The sequence below is a fragment of the Zalophus californianus genome, chromosome 8 (assembly GCF_009762305.2).
Source record: "Zalophus californianus isolate mZalCal1 chromosome 8, mZalCal1.pri.v2, whole genome shotgun sequence".
Classification (NCBI taxonomy): Eukaryota; Metazoa; Chordata; class Mammalia; order Carnivora; family Otariidae; genus Zalophus; species Zalophus californianus.
The window spans coordinates 135739794-135762817 of record NC_045602.1 but is presented as its reverse complement, the minus strand read 5'-3'; the positions used below and the strand labels follow the sequence as shown (position 1 = coordinate 135762817).

The 23024-nt window shown below is 44.9% G+C and overlaps 1 protein-coding gene across 1 annotated transcript in view; it reads right to left on the bottom strand.

Annotated features, from left to right (window-relative positions):
• Nucleotides 1-23024, bottom strand: part of RAB22A (RAB22A, member RAS oncogene family) — a 54673-nt gene that overhangs the window by 14568 nt on the left and 17081 nt on the right. The window contains exon 3 of the mRNA XM_027624233.2: nt 7780-7861. Within this exon, the coding sequence (XP_027480034.1) occupies nt 7780-7861 (82 nt within the window). The remainder of the gene's footprint in view (nt 1-7779; nt 7862-23024) is intronic.

Sequence of the window (23024 nt, the reverse complement as noted above, 5' to 3'; positions counted from 1 at the left end):
TAGGGGCACCAATTTACATTCCCACCAACAGTGCAAGAGGGTTCCTTTTTCTCTGCATCCTTGCTAACACTTGTTGTTTCTTGTCTTTTTGTTTGTTTGTTTTTTAAGTAGGCTCCACACCCAGGGTGGAGCCCAGTGCAGGTCTTGAACTCATGGCCCTGAGATCAAGCCCTGAGCTGAGATCAAGAGTCAGATGCCTAACTGACTGAGCCGCCCAGGTGCCCCTCTGTCTTTTTGAAACTTGACATTCTGACAGGTGTGAGGTAATATATCTTTGTGGTTTTGATTTGTGTTTTCCTAGTGATTGGTGATGTTGAGGATCTTTCCATGTGTCTGTTAACCATCTGTATGTCTTCCTTGGAAAAATGTCTATTCAGTTCCTCTGCCCATTTAAAAATCAGATTTGTTGTTGTTGCTTTCTGGGTACTGAGTTGTATAAGTTCTTTATTTATTTTGGGTATTAACCCCTTATCAGATATATAATTTTTAGCTTTCATTTTGATATATTATACTGGCAACATCCTTTACAGGGTTGCTGGGTTTCTGTTTTTCTTTAGCATTTAAATTTGTAAGGTAAAATTCATGTGGAGAAATGCAAAGATCTTAAGTTAGATAAAAGATCTTGCAGCACCTGGGTGGCTCAGTTGGTTAAGTTAGATCTTAAGTTTTGATAAAATGACTAATGTGTATGTACATCCATGTAAACATCCTACCAATACGTAAAATATTTCTATCAGTAGACAGAAAGTTCCTTAAGGCCCATCTTATCATGCCCCTTCTTTAGTCCTCATAATCACTCTTGTCCTCAAGTCTACCTTACTGATATTTGTTGATAATGATGTAACTGCAATAATTTCCGTTTGCTTATGATTTGCATAGGATATCCTTTTCCATTCCCTTATTTTCAAGCTATGTTTTAACAGTGAAGGTAATCCTCTTATATGAGGAAGTAATTAAATGTAAAGGAATTGAACATTCCACTTAAAAGGCAGAGGTTGTCAGACTGGATCAAAAACCAGGCTCAACTATGTGCTGGTTATAAGGTCAAACATTTTGCTGTTTGTTTTATATTTGCTCCATTAAAAAAAAAAAAAATCTGTTTTTCCTTTCCTCCCCTTTTGCATCAACTATTTTTTAGTATTCAACTTTAATATATTAATTTGCTCACTAGCTTTTTAGCTATATCTTCTTGTTTTTTTAAGTGGTTGCTCTTACAACTACAACATACGTTTTTTCTCAGTCTACTTAGAATTTAAAATGTACCACCTCACATAAAATATCACAATGTTGCAAGAGCCTAATTCTCTCCCCGCTGTCCTCTGTGCTGTCAAATATTTAAAATCTACATATACGGTAAGCCATGCAATCCAGTGTTATAATTTTTACATTAATAGCCAGTAAATAAGAAGAAAAAAAGACAGATTTTCCTATTTACCACTTCTAGCAGTTCTTATTCTTCCTATGGATACGAGTGACCGCCCGGCGGTGCCTCCCTTCAGCCTGAAAAACTTTCTGGGGCGGCTGCCGAGTCCTCCCATCTTTTGTTCTTCTGAAAAGGTCATTCCTCGGACTTCATGTTTGAAAGCCAATTTTGGCAGATTGACATCTTTCTGCTTTGAAGCACTTTCAAGAGGCTTGTGTCCCACTATCTTTGGGCCTGGGGACTGCGTGCACTGCTGTCCCCTGCGCAGCACGGGCCCGTTATCTCTGCTGCTGTCATGGTTTTCTTCTTCCGCTCCTGTTTCCAGCGGTCTGGGTGGTTTCCTTTGTACTTACAGGTTTGTTAGAACTTCTTGGATTTGTGAATTGGTATGTTTTACCACATTTGGGAAATTTTCTTGAAGTATCTTGTTTATTTATTTTAAAAATTTTATTTATTTATTTGACAGAGAGAGACAAAGCGAGAGCGGGAACACAAGCAGGGGGAGCGGGAGAGGGAGAAGCAGGCTTCCCGCGGAGCAGGGAGCCTGATGCGGGGCTCGATCCCAGGACCCCGGGACCATGACCTGAGCCGAAGGCCGACGCTTAACGACTGAGCCACCCAGGCGCCCCTCGAAGTATCTTTTTATTGTTTCCCCTCTTTCTTCACAACTTCTGGGTCTCTAGTTACACACATCAGGTTGCTGGGATCTGTCCCCATGGTGCTGAGACGGTTCACATTTCCCACTCTCTGTTCTTCTGGTTGGCTAATTTGTTCTGCCAGTCATCTAGGGGATTTTCCATCGTAAGTCTTAGGGTCTTCAGCTTTAGCATTTCCATTTGTTTGATCAGTTTCCATTCTGTGTGAGGGTCCCCACCTGTACTTAAGTTGGTAAGACTACTTTTCCTTGAAGTCTCCGAGTGTATGTAAACTGTCCAGCTTCTATGATCTTCTCTGAAGTGTTAAAACCCAGACAATAACCCTGAGATTGGTTTTATGCATGGTGAGGGTGGGCCTGCTTGTCATTCTGGGCCATGGTCTCTCCGCATAAGGCCTGGCCCTTCTGAAGTTTCAGGGGAAGTCCCAGCCGACTCTCTGCTCAGTGTCACTGCCACTCTAGCTGCTGTTCTGTTAGGTTCCTCGATGTCTCCCCTTGCAGCGGGAAGTCAAGCGAAGGCCCGAAGGGAATTTATAAGCAGATTTTGGAGCTCCCTTCCTTGTTGGATCCATCTTTTCTGAGATTTGTCCCCCTTCCCCCCAGCTGCTCTAGCAGCATCAAACTCTGCCGTCCAATACTATAAGCTAAAAACTGGGGCTTTCTGCCTGCGTCCTAGCTACGCTGTGTGGCACGGACGAGCGCACACCCTCTGGGGAAAAGCTATAAAACCACGAGCCTCACCCACTCTAATTCCCTTTGTAGTCTCTGATGATATCTGGCAGTGCCTTTGGAGAACTGTTTTTAAATGTTTTGTCCAGAGTTCGTGTATAATTGTTACCTCTGGGAGGGTTGGTCCCTTACAAGCCACCCCGCCATTATTAATACTGAAACTCTTTCCATGACCTTTCGGCGTAAAGAAAGAAAGTGTCAGCTTAAAAAAGAGACTCAAAGGATGTCAGCACATCTCTGTTCCAAGAGATCAAGGTCAGCAAAACATTTTCTGGGAAGGGCCACGTAGTAAATATTTTAGGTTTTGTGGGTCATATGATTTCTATCACAACTACCCAACTCTACTACTGAAGAGTGAAAGTTGCTCCAGACAATGTGTAAACAAACAAGCATGGCTGTGTTCCAATAAAACTTTATGAAAACAGGCAGTAGGCTGCATTTGGCCGAGAGGCCAGAGCGTCAACCCCAGCTCTAGAGGATACTCAGCTACCACGGGTTTTCCTGATTTTGTTTTATTTAAAAACATTTAAAAAAAAAGATTTTATTTATTTACTTTTGTGCGCTCGAGAGCATTCAAGCATGAGTGGCAGGGAGAGGGAGAGGCAGGCTTCCCACCGAGTGGGGATCCTGATTTGGGACTCCATCCCAGGACCCTGGGATCATGACCTGAGCCGAAGGCAGACGCCTAACTGAGCCACCCAGACTCCCCATTTTCCTGATTTTAAACATGAGAACGATTCCTTGTTCACATGACAGTAACTGAGTTTGTGCCATCCTCGTGCTCTGGCCTCTGTAAATGGTCATCAGGAGAAACCATGTGAAGATTCGTATATTTCCATCTAAGGACTGGATGAAGTATCTATTAGATTTTAGTTAGGACGCTTTCTTGGCAAGTATTTCAAATGTTCTCGCTCCATTCATGGTGTATCTATGGTATCTGTGGTGCTCATTTGTGCACGGTGCTGGGTCTGTCTCCATGCTACTGCGGGAGTCCTTGTTAGTAAAGGATGATCAGGGAATGAATGAATTCGTTTAGGATAGCAAATAGGGACAAAAAGATCTGACAAAGGTACTCTCTTGAAAAAATAAATTGAAATTAGGAGAACAAGTTGCATTTCATCTGACGTTAGGAAAAAAATTAGGTTTATTATTGCAGTGTCCTGAATGAACACTGAATTGAAGTTGATTGAGGACCTGACTGTGATTCTTCTGATGAAACTATATGCCAGCACAATACGATGTCTATCTTTCATTTCATGCTTGACTCTCCAATCCGGTCACAGAAAGGGAGTTTTTACAAAAATATCTGAGGACTCCATCAGTTTTTCCTAGGCTGCTCAACTCTTTGGTCCACAAATCATTATCTTTTGAAAGACTTATATCATCATCCTGATCAGTATTTTCCCCTTCATTTAACAAGAGCCCTACCATCCAGCAGGCTTTGCATGACATTTGTGAAGTTCTCCAAAATCACTTTCATTGACTTAATGAAATCAATTTGCAAATCAATTGCAACTGGACCATCAGAAAGACAATCCACCTGCCAAAACCATAGACAGCAAGGGATGCGAGAGTCAAAAGGGGAGGAGGTTTGAAGGGTCAGTTCATCAGAAAGAATTATTTTATAATACCTTTTGGTTCCATGATGAGTCTTACTATTGTAGGGAACTTACTAATGTAGGGGACAATACATATGCCAATACCAGAAATTTATAATTTGAGGCATGCAATACTCACATGGTAACGGTAGAGGATCTGTCCTTCCTTATCTGTGCAAAAGTAGGGCTGGCAAGCAATTGACAGAAATCCACTGACATCAATACTGTGTGCCAGGGGCTGAGAGCACAGACATGAATACAGTTCCTGCCTGCAAGGAGCTCACAGTCTAGTATGAGACAGACAAGTAAGGAAAGAGGAGACAATCCTATGGATCGGGGCAATCAAAGACTGTGTAGGATACAAGGAAATACTCTGAAGAGTTCATTCACTGACCGGTTTGACCAGTCTCTGAGCATCAGTGCTTTGTCAGGCAGTGGGAATATGACAGTGACCGAGACGCCGGTTCTGGCTCTTGTCAATCAAATTCAGTAGACAGATCATCTAATTACAACTTGTAATGAGGGTCTTGAGGGAAATGAATGGGAGGCAGTGATGGAGAACACACTGGGGCCCTGCTTAGGGCAGGGGGGTTAGGGAAAACTCTGAGGGTGTGTCACTGAACCTGAGACTAAAAGGCTGGGAAGGAGCCAGCTGGCCATGCTCTGAGCAGAGGGAATAGAGAGTTCCAGTAGAAGAAACAATGTACGTGAAGAGAGGCAAGGACCTTGGGGCGTTGGAGGAACTGAATGGAGGCCGGTGGGCTGGAACTCAGTGGGCGAGGGAGGAGCCAGGAGGGCAAACTGAGCTGAGAAGGCAGAGCAGGCCGTGCAGGGCTTTGCAGGCCGCAGTTCAGACCTTGGCTATGATGAGAGCAGTGGGAAGTCATTGAAGGGTATTAGGCAGGAAGACAATAGCATCTGATTTGTTTTCAGAAGATCCCTCTGGGTCCTGTGAGGGGAAGCGATGCAGGGTGGCAGGCTGGGAAGAGGGAAGTTGGGGACCAGTTAAAAGGCTACAGGGACCCTCTGGTGAGTCACAGGTGGCCGAGTGCAGAGGGCTGGCAGTGGAGGTGGACGGAGGTGAACGTGATGATGTACATTTAGAAGACGCAGCTGGGTGGCATGCTGATAGAACAAATGTGTGGGGCAGATGAGGAGGGAGGAATCAAGGGTGACCTTCAGACTTGGATTTGAGCAACGTGGGCAAATGGCAAAGCCGTGACTTGTCTAAACACAACAGGGATGGTTAGGAAAGGCCCCCTTGAGGTGACATCAGAGGCGAGTTTTGAAGGCCGTATATGAGTTTTCTTGGCTGAAGTTGGGGGGGAGGGTATTCCGAGCAGAGGGAATAGTGCATGGCTAGGAGGGTGAGACAGTATGGCATGCTGGAGAACTATAAGCAGTTTGGTCCAAAAACATAAGCTGGTAGGAAGTGAAAATGGAGTCTAGCCGAGTCAGGTCTTATAGGCCTTGCCCAGGGAAAACTGGCAGTCAGAACAAGCTCCCAGATGTGTCTGGTATGAGGCTCACAGCATTTCAAACGACGTGTGCTTAGCTGTCAGATATTTTGCTTTTCTTAAACCCTGTGACCTGGCCAGCTTGGATGTGAACTCCTGCCCTACAACATCCGGCTGAAGTGGGTGCTCAGCAGCTGGTGCACCTCTCCTGATGGCCTCCACAGCACGGGGTTCCACCGGGCAGTCCTCCTGACCTCTGCCTGCCTGCCATTCCCCATGCCAGCCCCTGGCTAAGTGACCTGCTTCAGGTAGGGGTAAGGCCGATTTGCATCTCAGAGCAACTACCCCTGGTGCAGAATCAATTAGAAGTGGGGAAACAAGAGGCAGGCAAACCAGCTAATGACAAAACTTAAAAGAATCCTGCTATTACGGTAGCAGTAAGGGAGAGGCGTAAAGCCTTGTGTTACTCTTTTTTTATGTCCTAGAGAAAAGAGATGCTCTATATCACCATGTATACTAGGACAGGCTCTGATTCAAAGTATAATGGAGTCTATATTATAGCATGATTCTTTATGATGAGGGTTTTGCTGTATCATCAAATATATGGGAGGGGGTAATTGAAACTTGGGATTCAGTGAAAGGTACATATATTACTGGTATGAAGAGCTGCAGGCGTTCTTGGCTAATAGGACAGACACCAGGGCTGTGTCTATAGATATATTCATGGAGACTACGGGAAGCAACACTTGTGAAGGATGGAAGAGTGATGGTTAGCAAAGGTCTAGCTGTCCTAAATACTCCATTCTAGATGCACAAACAAAGTAGGAGGAGTGCGGGATGGGAGATTAAGCAGATGTATCTCAGATGAATAATTGGGCGCAGAGCATGACATCCGGTGTTAAAAAAAACCAACCAAACAAACAGAAGAAACCAAACAGAGCAAACTTAAGATGTTAAATCTGTACAAATGTATGGTGTCTACGTCTAGGACAACAGTAATGGCTTGTTTTGTCTTCCCCCATTTGTCTGTGATGATTCTTGTCAGGTTTTATACCATATACAGTATCTATGCTGTCTTAGATAAGACCGTGATGACAGACTATTTCTCCTGATTACTTCTGGTATACCTTTAAGAGCTTACGATAGCACCGTGCATCCATCAGATGTTCTGTTTTGATAGTACTGTTTGAGAACAAAATTAAACAGCAGCTGAATAATGGGGTGGCTGCCAGGCACACCTCGATAGGGAAATCAGACGTTGGGCCCAGAGGGAAAATGAGGCAGCAGGAAGTGTCTGTTCCCTGCCCTGCCTCCCCACCCCTTGTCTGATGCGGGTGGGCCTCACCAATCCCACTGTGCACTGGGAGGCCATGGCCCAGGCCCCACCTCTGGTTCGGGCTCTTCCTTAAGCAGATAACCATCTTGGACAATTTTATCATCAGGCATTTATTAAGTACCTATTGCTTGGCTCTGTGTTAGCTCATCCATTTCACTTAAATCTCAAACTTTATGTGCTGTAAAGTTCCCTCTTTAAGAGCTTTTAAAAGGCAGCTGTAAATGAGATGTGCTTAACTCTCCCTTTCTACCACTAATTCTTTTATATCTTTGCTAGAGGATGAAGCCCCAAATTACACACAATGCTCTGAGTGGGATTTTATCAGGCCTGTTAGTCAGCATTTACTTTAAGACACTAAAAAGTATAAAAATGCCCTCAGTGCTCATTATCACTTTCTCTATCAGTGGACTTTGTGGCTCTAATTGAAAAGAAAAAGGCTGGCCTACGCAAATGGAAATAAGTGTGTCTCTGGTGCACGGAAGAGAAGTGAGTAATGTTGAGATGACAGGGACATTGACAGTGGGGTTGGAGCTTTAATGTGGGCCTCAGAAAAACACACAGTAAATTAAAGGGCGACTTACTCGTTCTTGTCCAGCTGTATCCCAGATTAGGAATTTATGTAGCTCATTTTGGTACTGGACAGTCTTGGTCATAAAAGATGCCCTATAAAGAGAGACCTAAATGATCAGAACACAGTTATTTAAAGCACGATGCCAGCCCCAGTTGGAAACATCACTTAGACTTAATGCTCAAACTCCCGCTCCACCCTATTTCCTAATTGTGGTCCTCTCTGGAGTATTTATGGGACGCTCAGATGCTGGCTGCATATTCTGGGTCAAAATAAAGCATTAGGCACATTTGCCCAGAAGACTCTGGTTTGTGATCGCCTAAGCTCATATTGAAAGAACCAAGAGATAACTTGGCAATCCAGACATCAGCCTCCTTGTACACCGAAGCGGTTATTTAAAAAGATGGTATCATGGGAAAACTTATGAAACTTACAAAAGCCCTGTGTGTCCAGGCAACAGGTGCATCAGGAAAAGGTACTGGGCCAGTGGGGTTTGTCCTCCCTCATTCCCAAACCAAACGACCATGGAAGTAGCTGAATAAGACGTAATGTAACACTAGAGTTAATAAAATTAAGACGCCAAACCAGGAGCAGGAAGATGGTCGGAGCAGTGATACCCCCAGTGACCACTTCTGAGTCTCGGAACCAGAACAGCCTCTTGGCTGACCTGACAGGCCACATCAGCCCTTCGGGCCTGATCGTGCCCTCGACAGGGGAAGGAATGATGGTGTGCAGGTCACCTCGCTTACTCTGAGGGACTGCTCTGCCCAGGGGCCTTTGAAGGTTCCTACCATTTGGGGGTCTTCTACTTTTTGGAGAATGTGTGAGGAGCCGCGGGGGCCCAGAGCACGTGCCTGGAACCAAGTGGCTCCTGGACACAGGTTCCAAGTCCTGGGGCTGGGCTCGGCTCCAGTGTCATCTTCCACCCCCACCTCATGCACAGAGCTCCCTCCTGGGAAGTCCTCTGTCCTCCAGGCTCCTCCAGGCTCCTCCAGGCATCCCAAGCCGCCGGCAGAATCCAGAGAGGATTATGCCTTCTTTTGTACTTGGTAACAAGTCTTCCGGGGCCCGAGGGCCGAGTTCTACTCTTGGAATCATACCCTAATCATCTTAATCAGGACATGAACGCAATGGCTAGGCATTTTCAAATATGCTGGATGTCTGAAGTATTTTTTGAGATTCAACTAATTGTGCAAGTTCTTCAAGAAGGTGCAAGCTGAAATCCATAGAACGACTTTCTGAAGAATCACTGAGCTTATTAGATATGTATCAGAATCCTTAGTTGTAAAAACTTAAATTCTGATACAATGAATTCCCAGCAATATTTATATCAATTTATGGTTTAGCAAGCAGCCTCTGAAATAGTGACTGTGATGAAGAAGGGAAAATGGGCTGGGAAGCAAGATCACATTTATTGGATAGGTACCATTTACTGGATATTTATTTACTAGAAATTTACCCCTTGGTATCCTTATCCTTAGTAAAGTGCTTTATGCATAGAAGGTGCTCGATAAATGGTTATTGTATCAAGAACTTCTGGCAACCCACCAGGATTAAATCAGGATGTGCAACATGATTTCTCACTTAGGAAAGATCTAAGCATTCAAAAAGCCTTGTTTATTGTAAGGATTAAATGATGTATGCAGAAGTGCTTTGTAAATTGTAAAGCACTAAACCTATACAAGGTATTATTATTAGTATTTAAAGGCAGCTCCAGGAAATGTTTTAGTTTAGACTTTGCAATTAGTCCTAAAAGCTTACAACTCAACTCTCCATCAATTATGGCTGTGGTGTTACATTTAAGAGTGACAACAGGCGTCCAATAGAGGCCTATTAGCAGAGTCAATGCATCCAACACACCCATTTTGGCTGCTCAAAGAGCAGGAGAAGAAATATGCTTCAAGAAGACAAAAAGCTGAGAAAGGTATATGCAACAATTAAAAGGAAATGTTTCATTTCAGGATCAGAATTCACTGAAGTTCCAGCTACCTGCCAACCATTTCTCCTTTAATGAACACACAGATTCATTACTCAGACAGGAGAAAGACACACAAAATGGCAGCCGTAATGCAATGTAAGCGTCTTAAAGGTTAAAGCCAACCTCCTCTCTGACCGGAGACCATCCTTCCAGCTCCCCTGCCATCGTCACTCTCAGCACACCTCCTTGTCTACACTGGTATCTGGTGAGCCCAAAGCTCTCTACTTGGGTCTTCTTGGGTCCACGGCTGTGGGCTTCTTGTCCTTTATGCCGGCGTCACTCGCCCATACTGCCAGTTCCTTAAGAATCTTGTCTGTCCTTCCGTCTTGACCACCCAGAAAGGCCCCACGTGCCTGTGCACCTGCTTCTCCTCTAGCGGTGCGATGGCTGCCTTGCTGAAGGAAAGCCACAAAGCTGCGTGGACCAGTGGGAAGACTGTCCTTTTTAAGCTGGGACACCTCTGAGGCCTCCTGTTCCGCACAGCAGTACTCCTAATTACTACTAATAGTTCTTCCTATGACTTCTTTCCAGCCCCCTCCACTTCCTCCCACCCTCCCTTTTCAGGGCAGCAGCTTGGTTCCGCCTTCGCAGAGACAACAGAAAACGTAAGCCCTCAGGCCCCCAACGTGTTCTCCAGTCACAGCCCTCCCAACACCCTACCATTCACCCTGGCTGTGGTCTCTGCTCTCCCGACATCAGCAGAGTCAGAGAGGTCTCTTCCATCGTGTTGCCCGACCGTGACCCAGCACGTCCTGTCCGGGCCACCACGGTCATCCAAGGTCTTCCGCTCCCAGTCTCAAATCCTCCCAACTGTTCCTCCTTCTGCCTTTATGCCGACTGTCCCTTGTCCTTGAATGCTCTTCCCCTGGCTCACCCACAGCTAGATGCTCCTCATTCTTTTGGTCCTAGTTCAATCGCCAATGACCACAGAAACCTGTGCAGTGCACCCAAACCAGGTGGCTTCCCACTTCAACTCAACTCTGCAAATTGCACACTGTCCTGTTTTGGCTTCAGGACGCCTACTACCATATCGGTACACAATGTCTGATTGGCTTATTTGTGTGTGTGTGTCTTTTAATTTACCTGTCTAACCAGGGAAAACGTAAGCTCCATGAAGGCAGCGACCTTGCTGTCCTTCTTCCTCTGTAACTGGGGTATCTTCATCTACCTTCTCCAAGCTACCTTAGATTTCTGACAAAACATTTTCCCATGTTCCCATCGATTACTCTGCTTTCCATTACTTTAACAGTGCCAGGGCATCTTGGCCAAGCACTTCCCAAAGCATGAAGTGAGAAGTGCTTCCGAAGGGCAGGTAAAGTTGAAATTACAGGTGACCCTAACTCTTCAACTGCAGCCAGGTGAGTGTCCTCTTGGATGTGAGGGATGTGGTTCAACAAGCACGGGGAGTCCTTCCTGCCCACTCCTGCCCAGCCACCAGCTCTTAGCTCTCTGCTAGCCAAAGGGCAAGAGGCAATACTGGGCAGCTGCAGCGAACAATCACCATGTCCCTCCATCACTCAGACCTCTGGAATTCTGTTCAGGAAGAAGCTGTGGCCCTTTATGGGCTCTCATGGCTGCTGGCTCATGTGCTGAGTCAGGAGCTCATCCCCACCCAAGGCCCCAGCTCAAGTGGCTATGGGGAGATGACTGCACCTCCCTTGCCTCACTTCCCCTGAGCCCACAAATGCCTCTTTATTGCAATGAACATCTCTGTTGATTTTTGAGAGCCTGAAATCTTGCCTTATTACACCTGTAAGTACTAAATCCTCCTTTTCAGTGTTTTCTTTGGTTAGTCTACATAGTGGTAACACCTGGACTTAGGGCCAGACACAGGAGGGGGTGTTGCCCAGGTGACCCCTATGGAGCCCTGGGTCAGAAGGTCTCCTGCATGACTCACCTGGATGAATCCCTTAACCAAGACTCACATTCATATCTGTTGAGGACAGCACTTTTGTAAATCTGAGCGACTTTACCTGAACTATACATACAATCCGGATACTTCGTCACCATCTCACACTTACCGTGGTGAAGACAGGGCTTTTCCACATCCCCCAACAATAGTCCCAAACGCCACATTCTCAATCAGAACATTATGCCTGCCTTCCACAGAACAGAGGCTGGTCTGCAACTATTCTTTGTCCTTTGTTACTTGCATTCAGTTTTGTAGAACTGTCTGGTTCTTCATTTTATATTTGATCTACACTTGAACCTCAACCCCTGAAATAAATTCATAAATTGGACCCTAATCTTTGAGCAGGACTACTACAGTTTGTCCCTCCCATCGTCACTCGAGCTCCAGGGTCGCTCCTTTAGCGTTCCAGTTAAATGATGTGGAGGGTATGATAACTTCAATATCTCGCTTTTTGAGAAACAGGCAATGGCTTCCTGCCATCCAAATGATACATTTTTATTTTCCAGCCTGCCATTTACTTGTCTGATAACCTTATTTTTCACTACTAAACCATCTCTCTTCACTCTGCTAGGCAGATCTTATTACCTCTTTAATCTAAAATCCCCACCAGCATTATTTCCTAAAGCTAGAATGCCTTTCATATACTTCTCCATTTTTCACGACATTCTAAAAATATGACTTCCATGCACACCAAGTAGTCATGATCCTCGGTCAGAATACGTGTTCCCAATGAAAATACTTGCCACGACATGTTTTAAAAGTGTCTTTTCTTTAACTGTAGTAGACTTGGTTAGCTCTCTCCGAACACGGGTGTGCCCTGCCACCACATTCCAGCACCTCACTTGACTGCGAGCCCTTTTCTTGGAATGGCATAGGGGATACTGTCATCCCTACGATGCTATGTGGTGCCTTTTAAGGATAAACAACTCAACATATTTTAAAATTAATGAAGGGCCATAACTTCTAGCCAACTCTAAATCTCACTCAAACAATGCTTGCATGTCTAGGTGATATATAGGGACAGAAATGCCATTGGATGCGCCAGGAGTAAGACATAAGACCACAAGTACATGAGATCTAGTCATTCCTCCAGAGGACAGACCCAGGGCTCTTCAGAAGAGTTTAGGATAGTGCCAGGAACTGAGATGCTCAGGGAGAATTAACTGGATATAAGGGCACGTGTGCCTTCTGTTAGAGTAGGTTTAAAGAGCTAGAAGGCTTGGAATCTCCATAAATTCAGCTGCTTCTGTGGGCTCCACAGTCAGGCCTATCTTTATCCCTTCCTTCAAACATGAGCATCTCTTAGGTTAACCAGGTCTAAGGGTTAACGATGGCGCCACATGGCACTTCCTTCTTGGCAGCCCCCGCACAACGGATGGATTGCTCCACAGGTTCATGGTCACCCTAAGCAAATCTTTTAGGACTTTTGACGCTTTTGTCATTTTGACAACTTTGGAAAAAATACTTAAAATCAAGGAAAACTACTTTAAACATAAAGATAACTAAACTTAATAACAGTTTAGCTCCCCTTTTCCTAAGTTTGTCAAGAATAACTTCTAGTAATATAAAACCTTTCACACCATAAACAAAAAAATCAACAACAATGATGAAGCTAGCTAGCCGCCCTGACAAAGTGTTCCTTATTGTCAGCTATTCTCATACTTTTATGATCATTTTAGTCCTTACTGTGAGTCTCTGGGTTGGGTTTGACTCTTCATTGCCATTTTGCAGACAAGACACGGAGGGGACAGGGCCAGTGAGTGTCGCAGCTAGGATCCTTGGCCAGGTCCCAGACCATCCTTGGAGCCACAACTCTGCAGGGCCGTCTTGCATTGGGCGGTCTACTCCCTCAAACACGCGGCCTTCTACTGCACGGCAGGAACGGGGCCACAAAGCAACAGGAGTCTAACTCCGTCTGTGCCCCCAGGCGGCTCACAGTGGGAGGACTGGTCGGGTGAACAGACAAAAGGCAGATACTCAGTGAGCTCCTGAAGGACGGAAAGAGTTGTGGGAGCCCCGAGGGAAAGCCAAGTCTAAGTACCTAGGAAAGTGGTGGTGCCAAGTGTGGGAGGCTGAATCATGCTCCTGCCCCAACAGAATGTCCACACCCCAAACCTAGAACCTGTGATTATGTTGCCTTCTAGGGCAAAAGGGACTTTGCAGATGTGATTAGGTTAAGAATCTTGTGATGGGGTGAAGATCCTGGATGATCCAGATGGGCCCAGTGAAATCACAAGGGCCCTTATAAGAGATGGAAGAGTTGGAGCCAGGGAAGAAGGTGATACGAAGATGGAAGTGAAGACCAGAACAATGTGTCCTGAAGACAAATGAAAGGATGACAAGCCAAGGCAGCCACTAGAAACAGATTCTCCCCTCAGAGGCTCTGGAAGGAAGCAGTTCTGCCAACACCTCGACTTTAAGCCAGCGAACTGGACTTCAGACTTCTGACTTCCAGAATGATAAAATGATAAACCTGTGTTCTTGTAAGCCACTAAGTTTGCTGTGACTTGTTGGAGCAGCAACGAGAAACTAATACACCGGGGAGGACTTCAGAGAAGAAACCCAGAAGTTAAGGAGGGAGTTTGCCCGGCTGATAGGGATAGGACCCAAGGGAGGAGGGGGGTCACAGTCTATGATAAACAGCAGGAACAAAAGCACAAAACTGTGAATGTACAAGGAGAATCCCAGTGGCTCTACACGGTTAGAGTGGGCAGGGTGGGGTGGTGAGTGCAGTTCAGTAACCACAGAAAAAGCTCTGGGCAGGGTGGGGACAGACAGCTGGTGAAGGTCAGCAGGCCACTGCACTCTTAACACGGATGAGCATCTACTCTGTGTGAGGTCCCGTTTCCTGTAAGTTAGCGGCTCCCCCAAGGCCAGAGCTCTACCACCATCACCATTTCTGCCCTATCTGTGTCCCATCTGTCTTACTTACTACTGAATACTGTAAAAAAAATCACTCTATTTCTTTTTTTAAAGATTTTATTTATTTATTTGAGAGAGAGAATGAGAGATAGAGAGCACGAGAGGGAAGAGGGTCAGAGGGAGAAGCAGACTCCCTGCTGAGCAGGGAGCCCGATGTGGGACTCGATCCCGGGACTCCAGGATCATGACCTGAGCCGAAGGCAGTCGCTTAACCAACTGAGCCACCCAGGCACCCCCTCTCCTATTTCTTAACTTAGCCTTGTCTAAGCAATAAGATCGGTAAAATTAAAAACCCACAGATTTGATGGACTAGTTTTATTTTGCCTAACAGACAATAAGACACTTGATATAAATTCAAAACGTTCATCTGTGCACCATCTCAAGTCACTCACAGATGGTGTTTTGGGAAAGGCAGCAAAAGTCAAGGGGAGCTACTGAAGGGGAAGGGATGGTGTTATCAGACCTGTGCTAGAGGCGAATTCTGGAAGCAGGCAACAGACCTTTGGGGTGCCTCTGTCAGATGCCAGGGCCTTAATAAGCCACGGAGGAGTAAGACAGCTCTCTGTTCTTAAGGATCTTGCAGAGTGGAAGTGGGTGTGGCTATGTAGGCAAACCCTGGGAAACACCAAGGAGTGAGAGCATGGGCAGATGGAGGGAAATGGGCAGACAAGGCAAACAAGGAAGGGAAGCAAATAAGGAGGGGAAATGATTCCGGAGAGAGATAGGGTAGGCTCAACTCTGAGGCTGACACACAAAAGCCACAGGGTTTTGACTGACGTGAGAGAGAGGGACAGTGGGAGGAGTCGGGGGCCGGCTTCTGTCAGCTCAGGCCACTGTGTGTGCGATGAGCTATTTCAGTCATTTCCAAATTGGAATTGTACTCATTCATTTCCTGAATAGGTACTATAGACTCCTATGCTTCATTACCCAAGATGTACAGAACAGGTGCCTGCTGGAATGTCCCTTCCGCCCAGATCTTCAATTCCTCTCCCTGGAAACTAACCTAACTAGCTCCTCAGGTCTCCTTTCAGAAATGCTCTAGGTTTACACAAGCGCAGGTATACACGGTGTCCCCCCGCCCCTTCATTTATTTCTGACACACAGAGTGGCAGACAGTCCGTATCTCTGACTCGTTTCACTCTACCCTCTACCTAGGAGATCGTCCAACAGAAATATACAAGGTTTTCTCAAGCTGGCTCTTTCCCTTTATCATATTATACTGAGTGACTGCACTATAAATATAGCCAGACCCCCACTCACCAGCAGTGCTGCAGTGACTAGCCTTGTACAATTATTAACCTTGGGGTTTGGAACTTATATGACCTTATCTGAAGAATAAAGTCCATGACAGGGAATGAACAGCTGGGCCAGGGTGCGGGATGAGCACAGGGAGCAAGAATGCGGACTGTTCAGCCAGACCACCCAGACCACCCTGCTTTTGCAACGAACTGCGAATCACTAGGCAAGTCAACAGATCTCGCTCTGCCTCAGTTCTCTCATTTGGAAACTGGGAATAACTTCAGTACCTATAACACAGGGCTTTAAAAATATTTAAAAAATTAACATTTTATTGTAATATAATTATCGTACAATAAAATGCAGAGTATAGATTTTCAGTTCAATGAGTTTTGACACTTCATAATCTCTTGTAACTATTGAACCATGGTCCCAAACTAGATATAGAATGCTTCCATAACCCCAGAAAGTTCCCTCATGCCCATTTCCACTTCACTCTTGTACCCATCCCAGGCAAACCATTTGGGACTTCTACTTCACAGATTAGTTTGGATTGTCCTTGGACTTCATATCCTCTGTTGTGTCTAGTTTCTTTCATTTAACAATGCTTCTGAAATTAATCTACATTATTTGGTGGCTAATTCTTCTTTATTGCTGTATGGTATTCCACTGTAGAACTATCTTACTCTGCCCATTCTCATGTTGAGGGTTGTTTCCAGTTTTGGCTATTATGAATAAGGCATATTGCATGAGTTTTTCTGTAAGGACGTTTTTTAATTTTTCTTGGGTAAATACCTAAGAGGGCAATTGCTGAGTCACAGGGGAGATGCATGTTTAATTTATTTGAAAACAGAGAACAACCCTTTAAAGCAGCCATACCATTTATACTCCCATCAGAAATGCATCAAATTCCAGTTGTGCCACATCCCCCACCACCATTTTGGTTCTTACTCTTGAATTAGAGCCATGCTTTAAGAATAAGGCCCGGATGTCCACTCTTACCACTACTATTCAACGTCACACTGGAGGGTCTAGCCAATACAAAAAGGAAAAAAAGGCACTAAGATGGTAAAAACTGTAAAACTGTCACAGGTCATACAAGCATGATAGCATACGTAGAAAAGCACTATGCTCTATGGAGTCCGTAAAACATGTAAATGCTAGAAATAAGAAAACTGACACTTGATGTCATCTATTTACACAGCTGGTGTTACGTTTCCCATTTTGTCATTTGTTTCCCTGTTCCTCCTTTCCTGCCTTCTTTTGGATAAATCACTTTTTTCCCTTTTATTCTATTTTTTTCTCTTGTATTGAATTTTTAGCTGTACCCCTTTTCATGTGACCATTTATTAATGGCTTCTCTAGAGATTGTAATATGAATCTGTAAGTTTTGGTCTATTTCCACACGCTATTTCAGGAACAACTCGCGATTGTAGGACAGTCTAATGCTATGTACCCCCCTCCCACCCACCGTACTCTTGTTGCCTTATATTTAACTTCTTCATTTGCTATAAACACAGTATTTGTTATTTTTATTTTAAAAGCCAATAGTCTTTTTAGAATTTCTTTTAGCATTTCTTATGATATCAGGCTGGCAGATTCTCTCAGCTCTTGTCTGAGAATGTCTTTATTTCACCTTTATTTTTTGGGATCATGACCTGAGCTGAAGGCAGACGCTTAACCAACTGAGCCACCCACGCGTCCCTATTGAAGAAAATTTTTGCTGGATACAGAATGTTTGCCTGGCAGGCCCCCCTCACTACCGCTAAACTGAGGATGCTATATCACTGTCTTCTGGCTGCCAGTGTTTCTGCCGAGAAGTCAGTGATATTTCTTATCACTGCTCTCCTACATATTATGTGTTTTTTAATACCACCCCCCCCCCCAATTACTTTTAAGATCTGCTTTTTGGTTTTGAGCAGTTTGACTATCGCATATCTGGGCTATGGTTTGTTTTATATTTGTCCTGGTTAGAGTTTAGGGATATTTTTGGATTTATAGACTGATCACTCATCAATTCTGGAAAGTTATTGCCCTTTATCTTTTGAATTATTTCTTTTGTTCCATTCTTTTTCTTTCTTTCTGGGATGCCAACTAGGTATATGCCATTATGGTATAAGAAATATATATTTGGTCTTTGTCGCCAGGTTCTGACACAGATATCCTAAATCTCTTAGAATTTCAGGAGTGATAGGAATGTCTTTTGTTCTAATGAGGTGACGCCTGGTGGGCTCCCAGGCAGCCCCAGGACTGGGGAGGGAGGTGCTGGTTGCTAGAAAGACTAAATATTGATTAGAGGGTTGAAACTTTCAGCCCTATCCTACTGAGCATAGGGAATGGTGACGGGCTGGAGATGGAGCTAATCACCAATGGCCAGGGATTTGATCCTTCACACCCAGTAATCAGACCTCCATAAAAATCCCTTAACCATGGGGTTTGAAGAGCCGCTGGGTTGGTGGCATATCCCAACTCCACGGGACAAGAAGCTCTTGGGCTTAAGGCCCTTCCAGCTCTATGTACCTCTTCATCTGGCTGTGCATTTGTGTCCTTTGTAATAAAGTAATACAGGTAAGTAAAGTGTGTTCCTGCATTCCAAGAGCTGTTCTAGTGAATTATTCAACCTGAAGTTGGGGGGCAGTTGTGGGAGCTCTCAACTTTATGGCCATGTTAGAGCCGAGTGTGGGTACCCCGTATTTGCATGCAGCATCTGAAGTGCCAGCAGTCCTGTGGGACAGAGCCCTTCAGCCCGGGGAAGCGGACCTAACTCCAGCGAGCTCCTGTCAGGAGGGACCTGAAGTGGAGAATGCCCAGGAGCTGTCTGGAGAGTTGGAGAATTGGTTGTTGGTGTGGAAATAAAACATACAATTTGCAGAAAAGGTGTGATGAGTAAAAACAGTTCGTGGTGAGACTGTCTGACAGTGATCTACAGACCTCAAATTCTTCTCGTCGCTGTTAACTCATCTTCTCTTCGTATTTCAGTTTGGATACTTTCTACTGACCTGACTTTATATGCAAATTTTAGGAGAGGAGCTCAGACTGGACATAGCAAAGATCAGTAAACCGATCAAGATTTTGAGGAATCCTCTTGGCTTTCCAGTTCCCCACCTGGGTCCCTGTGCCTTGGCTACTATTGCCCTGTGTCCAGTGAAGGCAGAGGCCCCCTGGAGAGGTTTCTCTGAGCTCGCCTGCCCTGCCTCAAGTCTCCACAGCTGACAGCTCAAGTGCTCCCACCTACGGCAGACTGTCCCTCTCTCTGTTTCTGCTGGGATCAAGAGCCGCCATGGATCGCTTCCCTCTTAGGAGTGGTTTGTCACCTTCTCAAGTTTAGTTCACATCAGTTTCTCTGTGAGCTCAGATACCTAATGGGTTTTTATTTATTATTACTTTTTTTAGTTTTTAAATTTATTTAAATAATCTCTACACCCAACGTGGGGCTTGAACTTATGACCCCAAGATCAAGAGTCACATGCTCTTCCAACTGAACCAGCCAGGCGCCCCTCTAATGGGCTTTTAAAATCTTATCTGGCTTGTTTTGGCTTTTGGGACGAGACTCTTGTGCCTCTTTATAACTGAATCGAAAAGCACACAGGGCTGTTTAAGGGCTGAGTTACTAAGTTTAATGTCTATAAGTATAAACAGGATTATCATTACTACTTAAATGTCACAGGGGTTGTACCAATTCACATCCAGTGGTGGACTTATGGACAAAGTCGGATGAGGTCTCTGGGGCTGAGAGGGTGGAAAGAGGAGTTCAGTGGCAGACATGTGGAGTTCCAGGTGTCTCTGCAGTGACACAGCAGTCATCTGGAGTCACTGGAGAAAGGTGGCCCTCAGGGCTGTGCGTATGAATGAAATCACGCAGGAAGACACGGGGCTGTGGAAGAAATCCTCACTGCTTCAACATTTTAGGGGTGGACACTGAGGCCGAAAAACAACAAGAAGGACTGGCCCAAGTGGTGGGAAGAAGAAGACTCAGAACTGTATCCCAGGTAAGCAGAGGCTTTGCAGCAAAGAGGATATCAAGATAATGCCAGATGCTTCTGGAGAGGACAAATACGGTAAGAAGCACCCGTGGGTTATACCGGCTATTCACAGGTTGATGTTAAACTCTGCAATAGTGGTTTCAGTGGAGTGATGGGGCAGAAGCTAATAAGAGGATCTGAAGTGCATGCAAGATGGGTAAACAGACACAGTGAGTACGCACAATTACAACAATCTTGTAATTAAAGAATAACTTTATATTGAGCAAATACTATGGGCTGGGCACGGGGGATATCACTTGGTGATACTTTCAGATGAGGTTTCTCCTCTCAGAGAACTTATAGGACAGTGGTGGGAGCAGACAATAAATAGGTAAACAGACACGATTATAGATTTTAATACTTACTGTAGAGGCATCAAACCACTGAGTGCTGATAGTGATGGAAGTGGTAATCTGAGATAGGGTGGTAGGAAAAACCTCTCAGATAAAGTGAGAAGATCTGACCATGTGAATATTGGGAAAGAAGAAAACATTTCAAAAAGAGGAAACAGGAAGTGCAAAGGCCCTGAGGTAGGAGAGAACAGGTGTTTGGAAAGGGCCATGGCTACAGTGTAGTAAGAGAGGAAAAAGTGATAAAAATGACAGTGAAGTTTCTGGTTATTATCCTCAGGGCAACAGGAAGTCATTAAAGATTTTTAAAGAAAAATAACATGATCCAATTGATATTCTCAAAATAAGACTATTTGGAGAGTAGTGAGGGGTGTGAGCTGGTTTTAAGAACAGGAACAAAGAAGACTTGCGTATGGATGAAAAGTGAAGTGTAAAGATGAGGGAGGATTCAAAGAAGCCTCTTGGATTTGAGGTCTGATGGGACAGACGGTGAGGGGAAGATGACAGGCACCGTTTCCTAAAAGGCTCACAAACGAACACAGATCCAATGTCAGAATGCTTTTCAGTTGTAAGTCATGTGTCTAGGATCAATGGAAGGAACTAGAGTAGATCAAGACTTTGGACAGAGAGGAAAAGAAGGGCTCAATTCAGAGAGCCAGGTTCCACCATGAACAGGAATCGATGAACTCTAGAGCGAGGAGGAAACACCCTTGGATGAGTGGAGTAAGACATCTTCCCTGTCACCCCTCAAAAACACACCCAGAGGGCCAATCCATGTGAGGCCTGAGAAACAAAGCAGTAAAGGCTAGGGCAAGGCCCAGGCAAACACCTGTCAAATCAGGCAGGATGGAGGACAGAGCACACTGTTCCAGGCGGCAAGCTGGCGAAACAGAGGACAAAGTTATGTGGTTCAGAGAGAGCTTCCATAAGGAGAAAACAATGTGACTGACATCTTATGAGATGAGCCAGAAATCAGCAGGTATACTCGGCAGTAAGCATGCTCAGGCAGCTGGAATCGTGCATGAAAAGAGAAGACAACGGACAAGTGCAGAGGCTGTGAGAGCGTAAGCCATCACCCAGGCCCCGAGCCCCAGGCTTGGGGTGAAGGCCGCAGAAGGCCGTAGTACGGACTGCTGGCGTGGATGCAGACCAAAACTAAAAACGACTGTTTGCGTTTGTCCTGTGAGTGATCAGGAATCAGAGTGGTAGTGAGGACTGGATTTGGGTGTCTGGAGGAAAACCTGCAGAGCAGGAACTGGTGAACTCTGTAAAAGGGGCACCCAGCAGATGTTGTCAGTTCTGCATGCCATGGTCTCTTGTCACTTTTGCTGCTGTAGCATGGAAGCAGCCAGAAACAGTATGTAAAGGAACAGGTGTGACTGGATTGGGCTCCTGGGTCCTAAGTTTGCTGACCCTGATCTAGAGCCTCAAAATATTCATAAAACTTTAATTAAACAATAGCTGGAATGCAATTTAAAAAAACGCCATGCAGGGGGGCCTGGGTGCCTCAGTCGGTTAAGCAGCTGCCTTCGGCTCGGGTCATGATCCCGGGGTCCTGGGATCGAGCTCCGTGTCGCCCTCCCTGCTCTGCGGGGAGCCTGCTTCTCCCTCTCCCTCTGCCTCCCTCTCTTTCTGTCTCTCATGAATAAATAAAAATCTTTAAAAAAAATGCTCTGCATACAAGTGGATAAGTCACTGTGATCAGCAATCAAGACAAAAGACAATGAAGAGAAACAGGTCACCTGGAGGATGGACTGGTTATCAGACATCTTTAACTTTTGTCATGAAAATTTTCACTCACAAAAGTAGAATCCATTACCCAACTCCAATAATTATCCACTTTCCACTATGTTTTTGTCATTAAAAATGAACTTGGGGGTTGGGAGGGGAAAACAAAAGGGACTCAAAAATAACTATGCCTAATACATTTAAGAAAACAAAAACCCAGGGGTGCCTGGCTGGCTCTGGGGGTAGAGCACGTGATTCTTAATCTCGGGGTCATGAGTTTGAGCCCCGTGTTGGGTATAGAGATGACTTAAAATAAATAAAGTTAAAAGTAAAACCAAAACCCAGACTAACAATTTCAGCAGAGAAAAGGAAACTAAAAACTTCATGGCTATACTAGACCTTTGGGAAAATAATAACAGAAATCAAGAACTTAATGGTTCTTTAAGTAGGTTTAAAATCAGATTAGAATTAGATGAAGAAAGTGATTAATGAACTGGATGAGGGACTAGGAAAAATACCTATACTGAAGCATGAGAAAAAAAATGATGGGAAATACAGAGCATCAGGAGAGACACAGAAACGAAAACCTTCTGCACTGCAGTCACAGGAGGCTGGGAGTGCCGGGGGAAAATGGAACAAAAGCAATATTGAAGAGATAATGGTGGAGAATTTTCCAACTTGAAAGACATCAAACCACAGGTTCCAGAAATACTATGAACCCAAGCAGGATAAATACAATGAAAACCTCACCTGGAACATCAAAGTAAGACTGCTGAAACCCAAAGACGAAAGGAAACTTTGAAGGTGCTCAGAGGAGGAAAATGACACATTCGCATCAAGAGAGGAACAAGACTGACCAGTCAATGAAAGCAGAGGGGCTCTAAGGACATGGGTGCATAGTTTCAAAGGTCTGAAAGATAGTACCTGAAAGCCAAGAATTCTATATTCAGTGAAAAGAAACCTCACACATGATTATGATCTGCCAGAATTAAAAACCACTGGTGAGGATGTGCAGCACTTGGACCTCTCCTACTGCTGGTGGGGAAGGAGGAGCAGGTGCGACCGCTTAGGAAGACAATGGTTTCTCTAATAGTTAAACATGCTTTTATT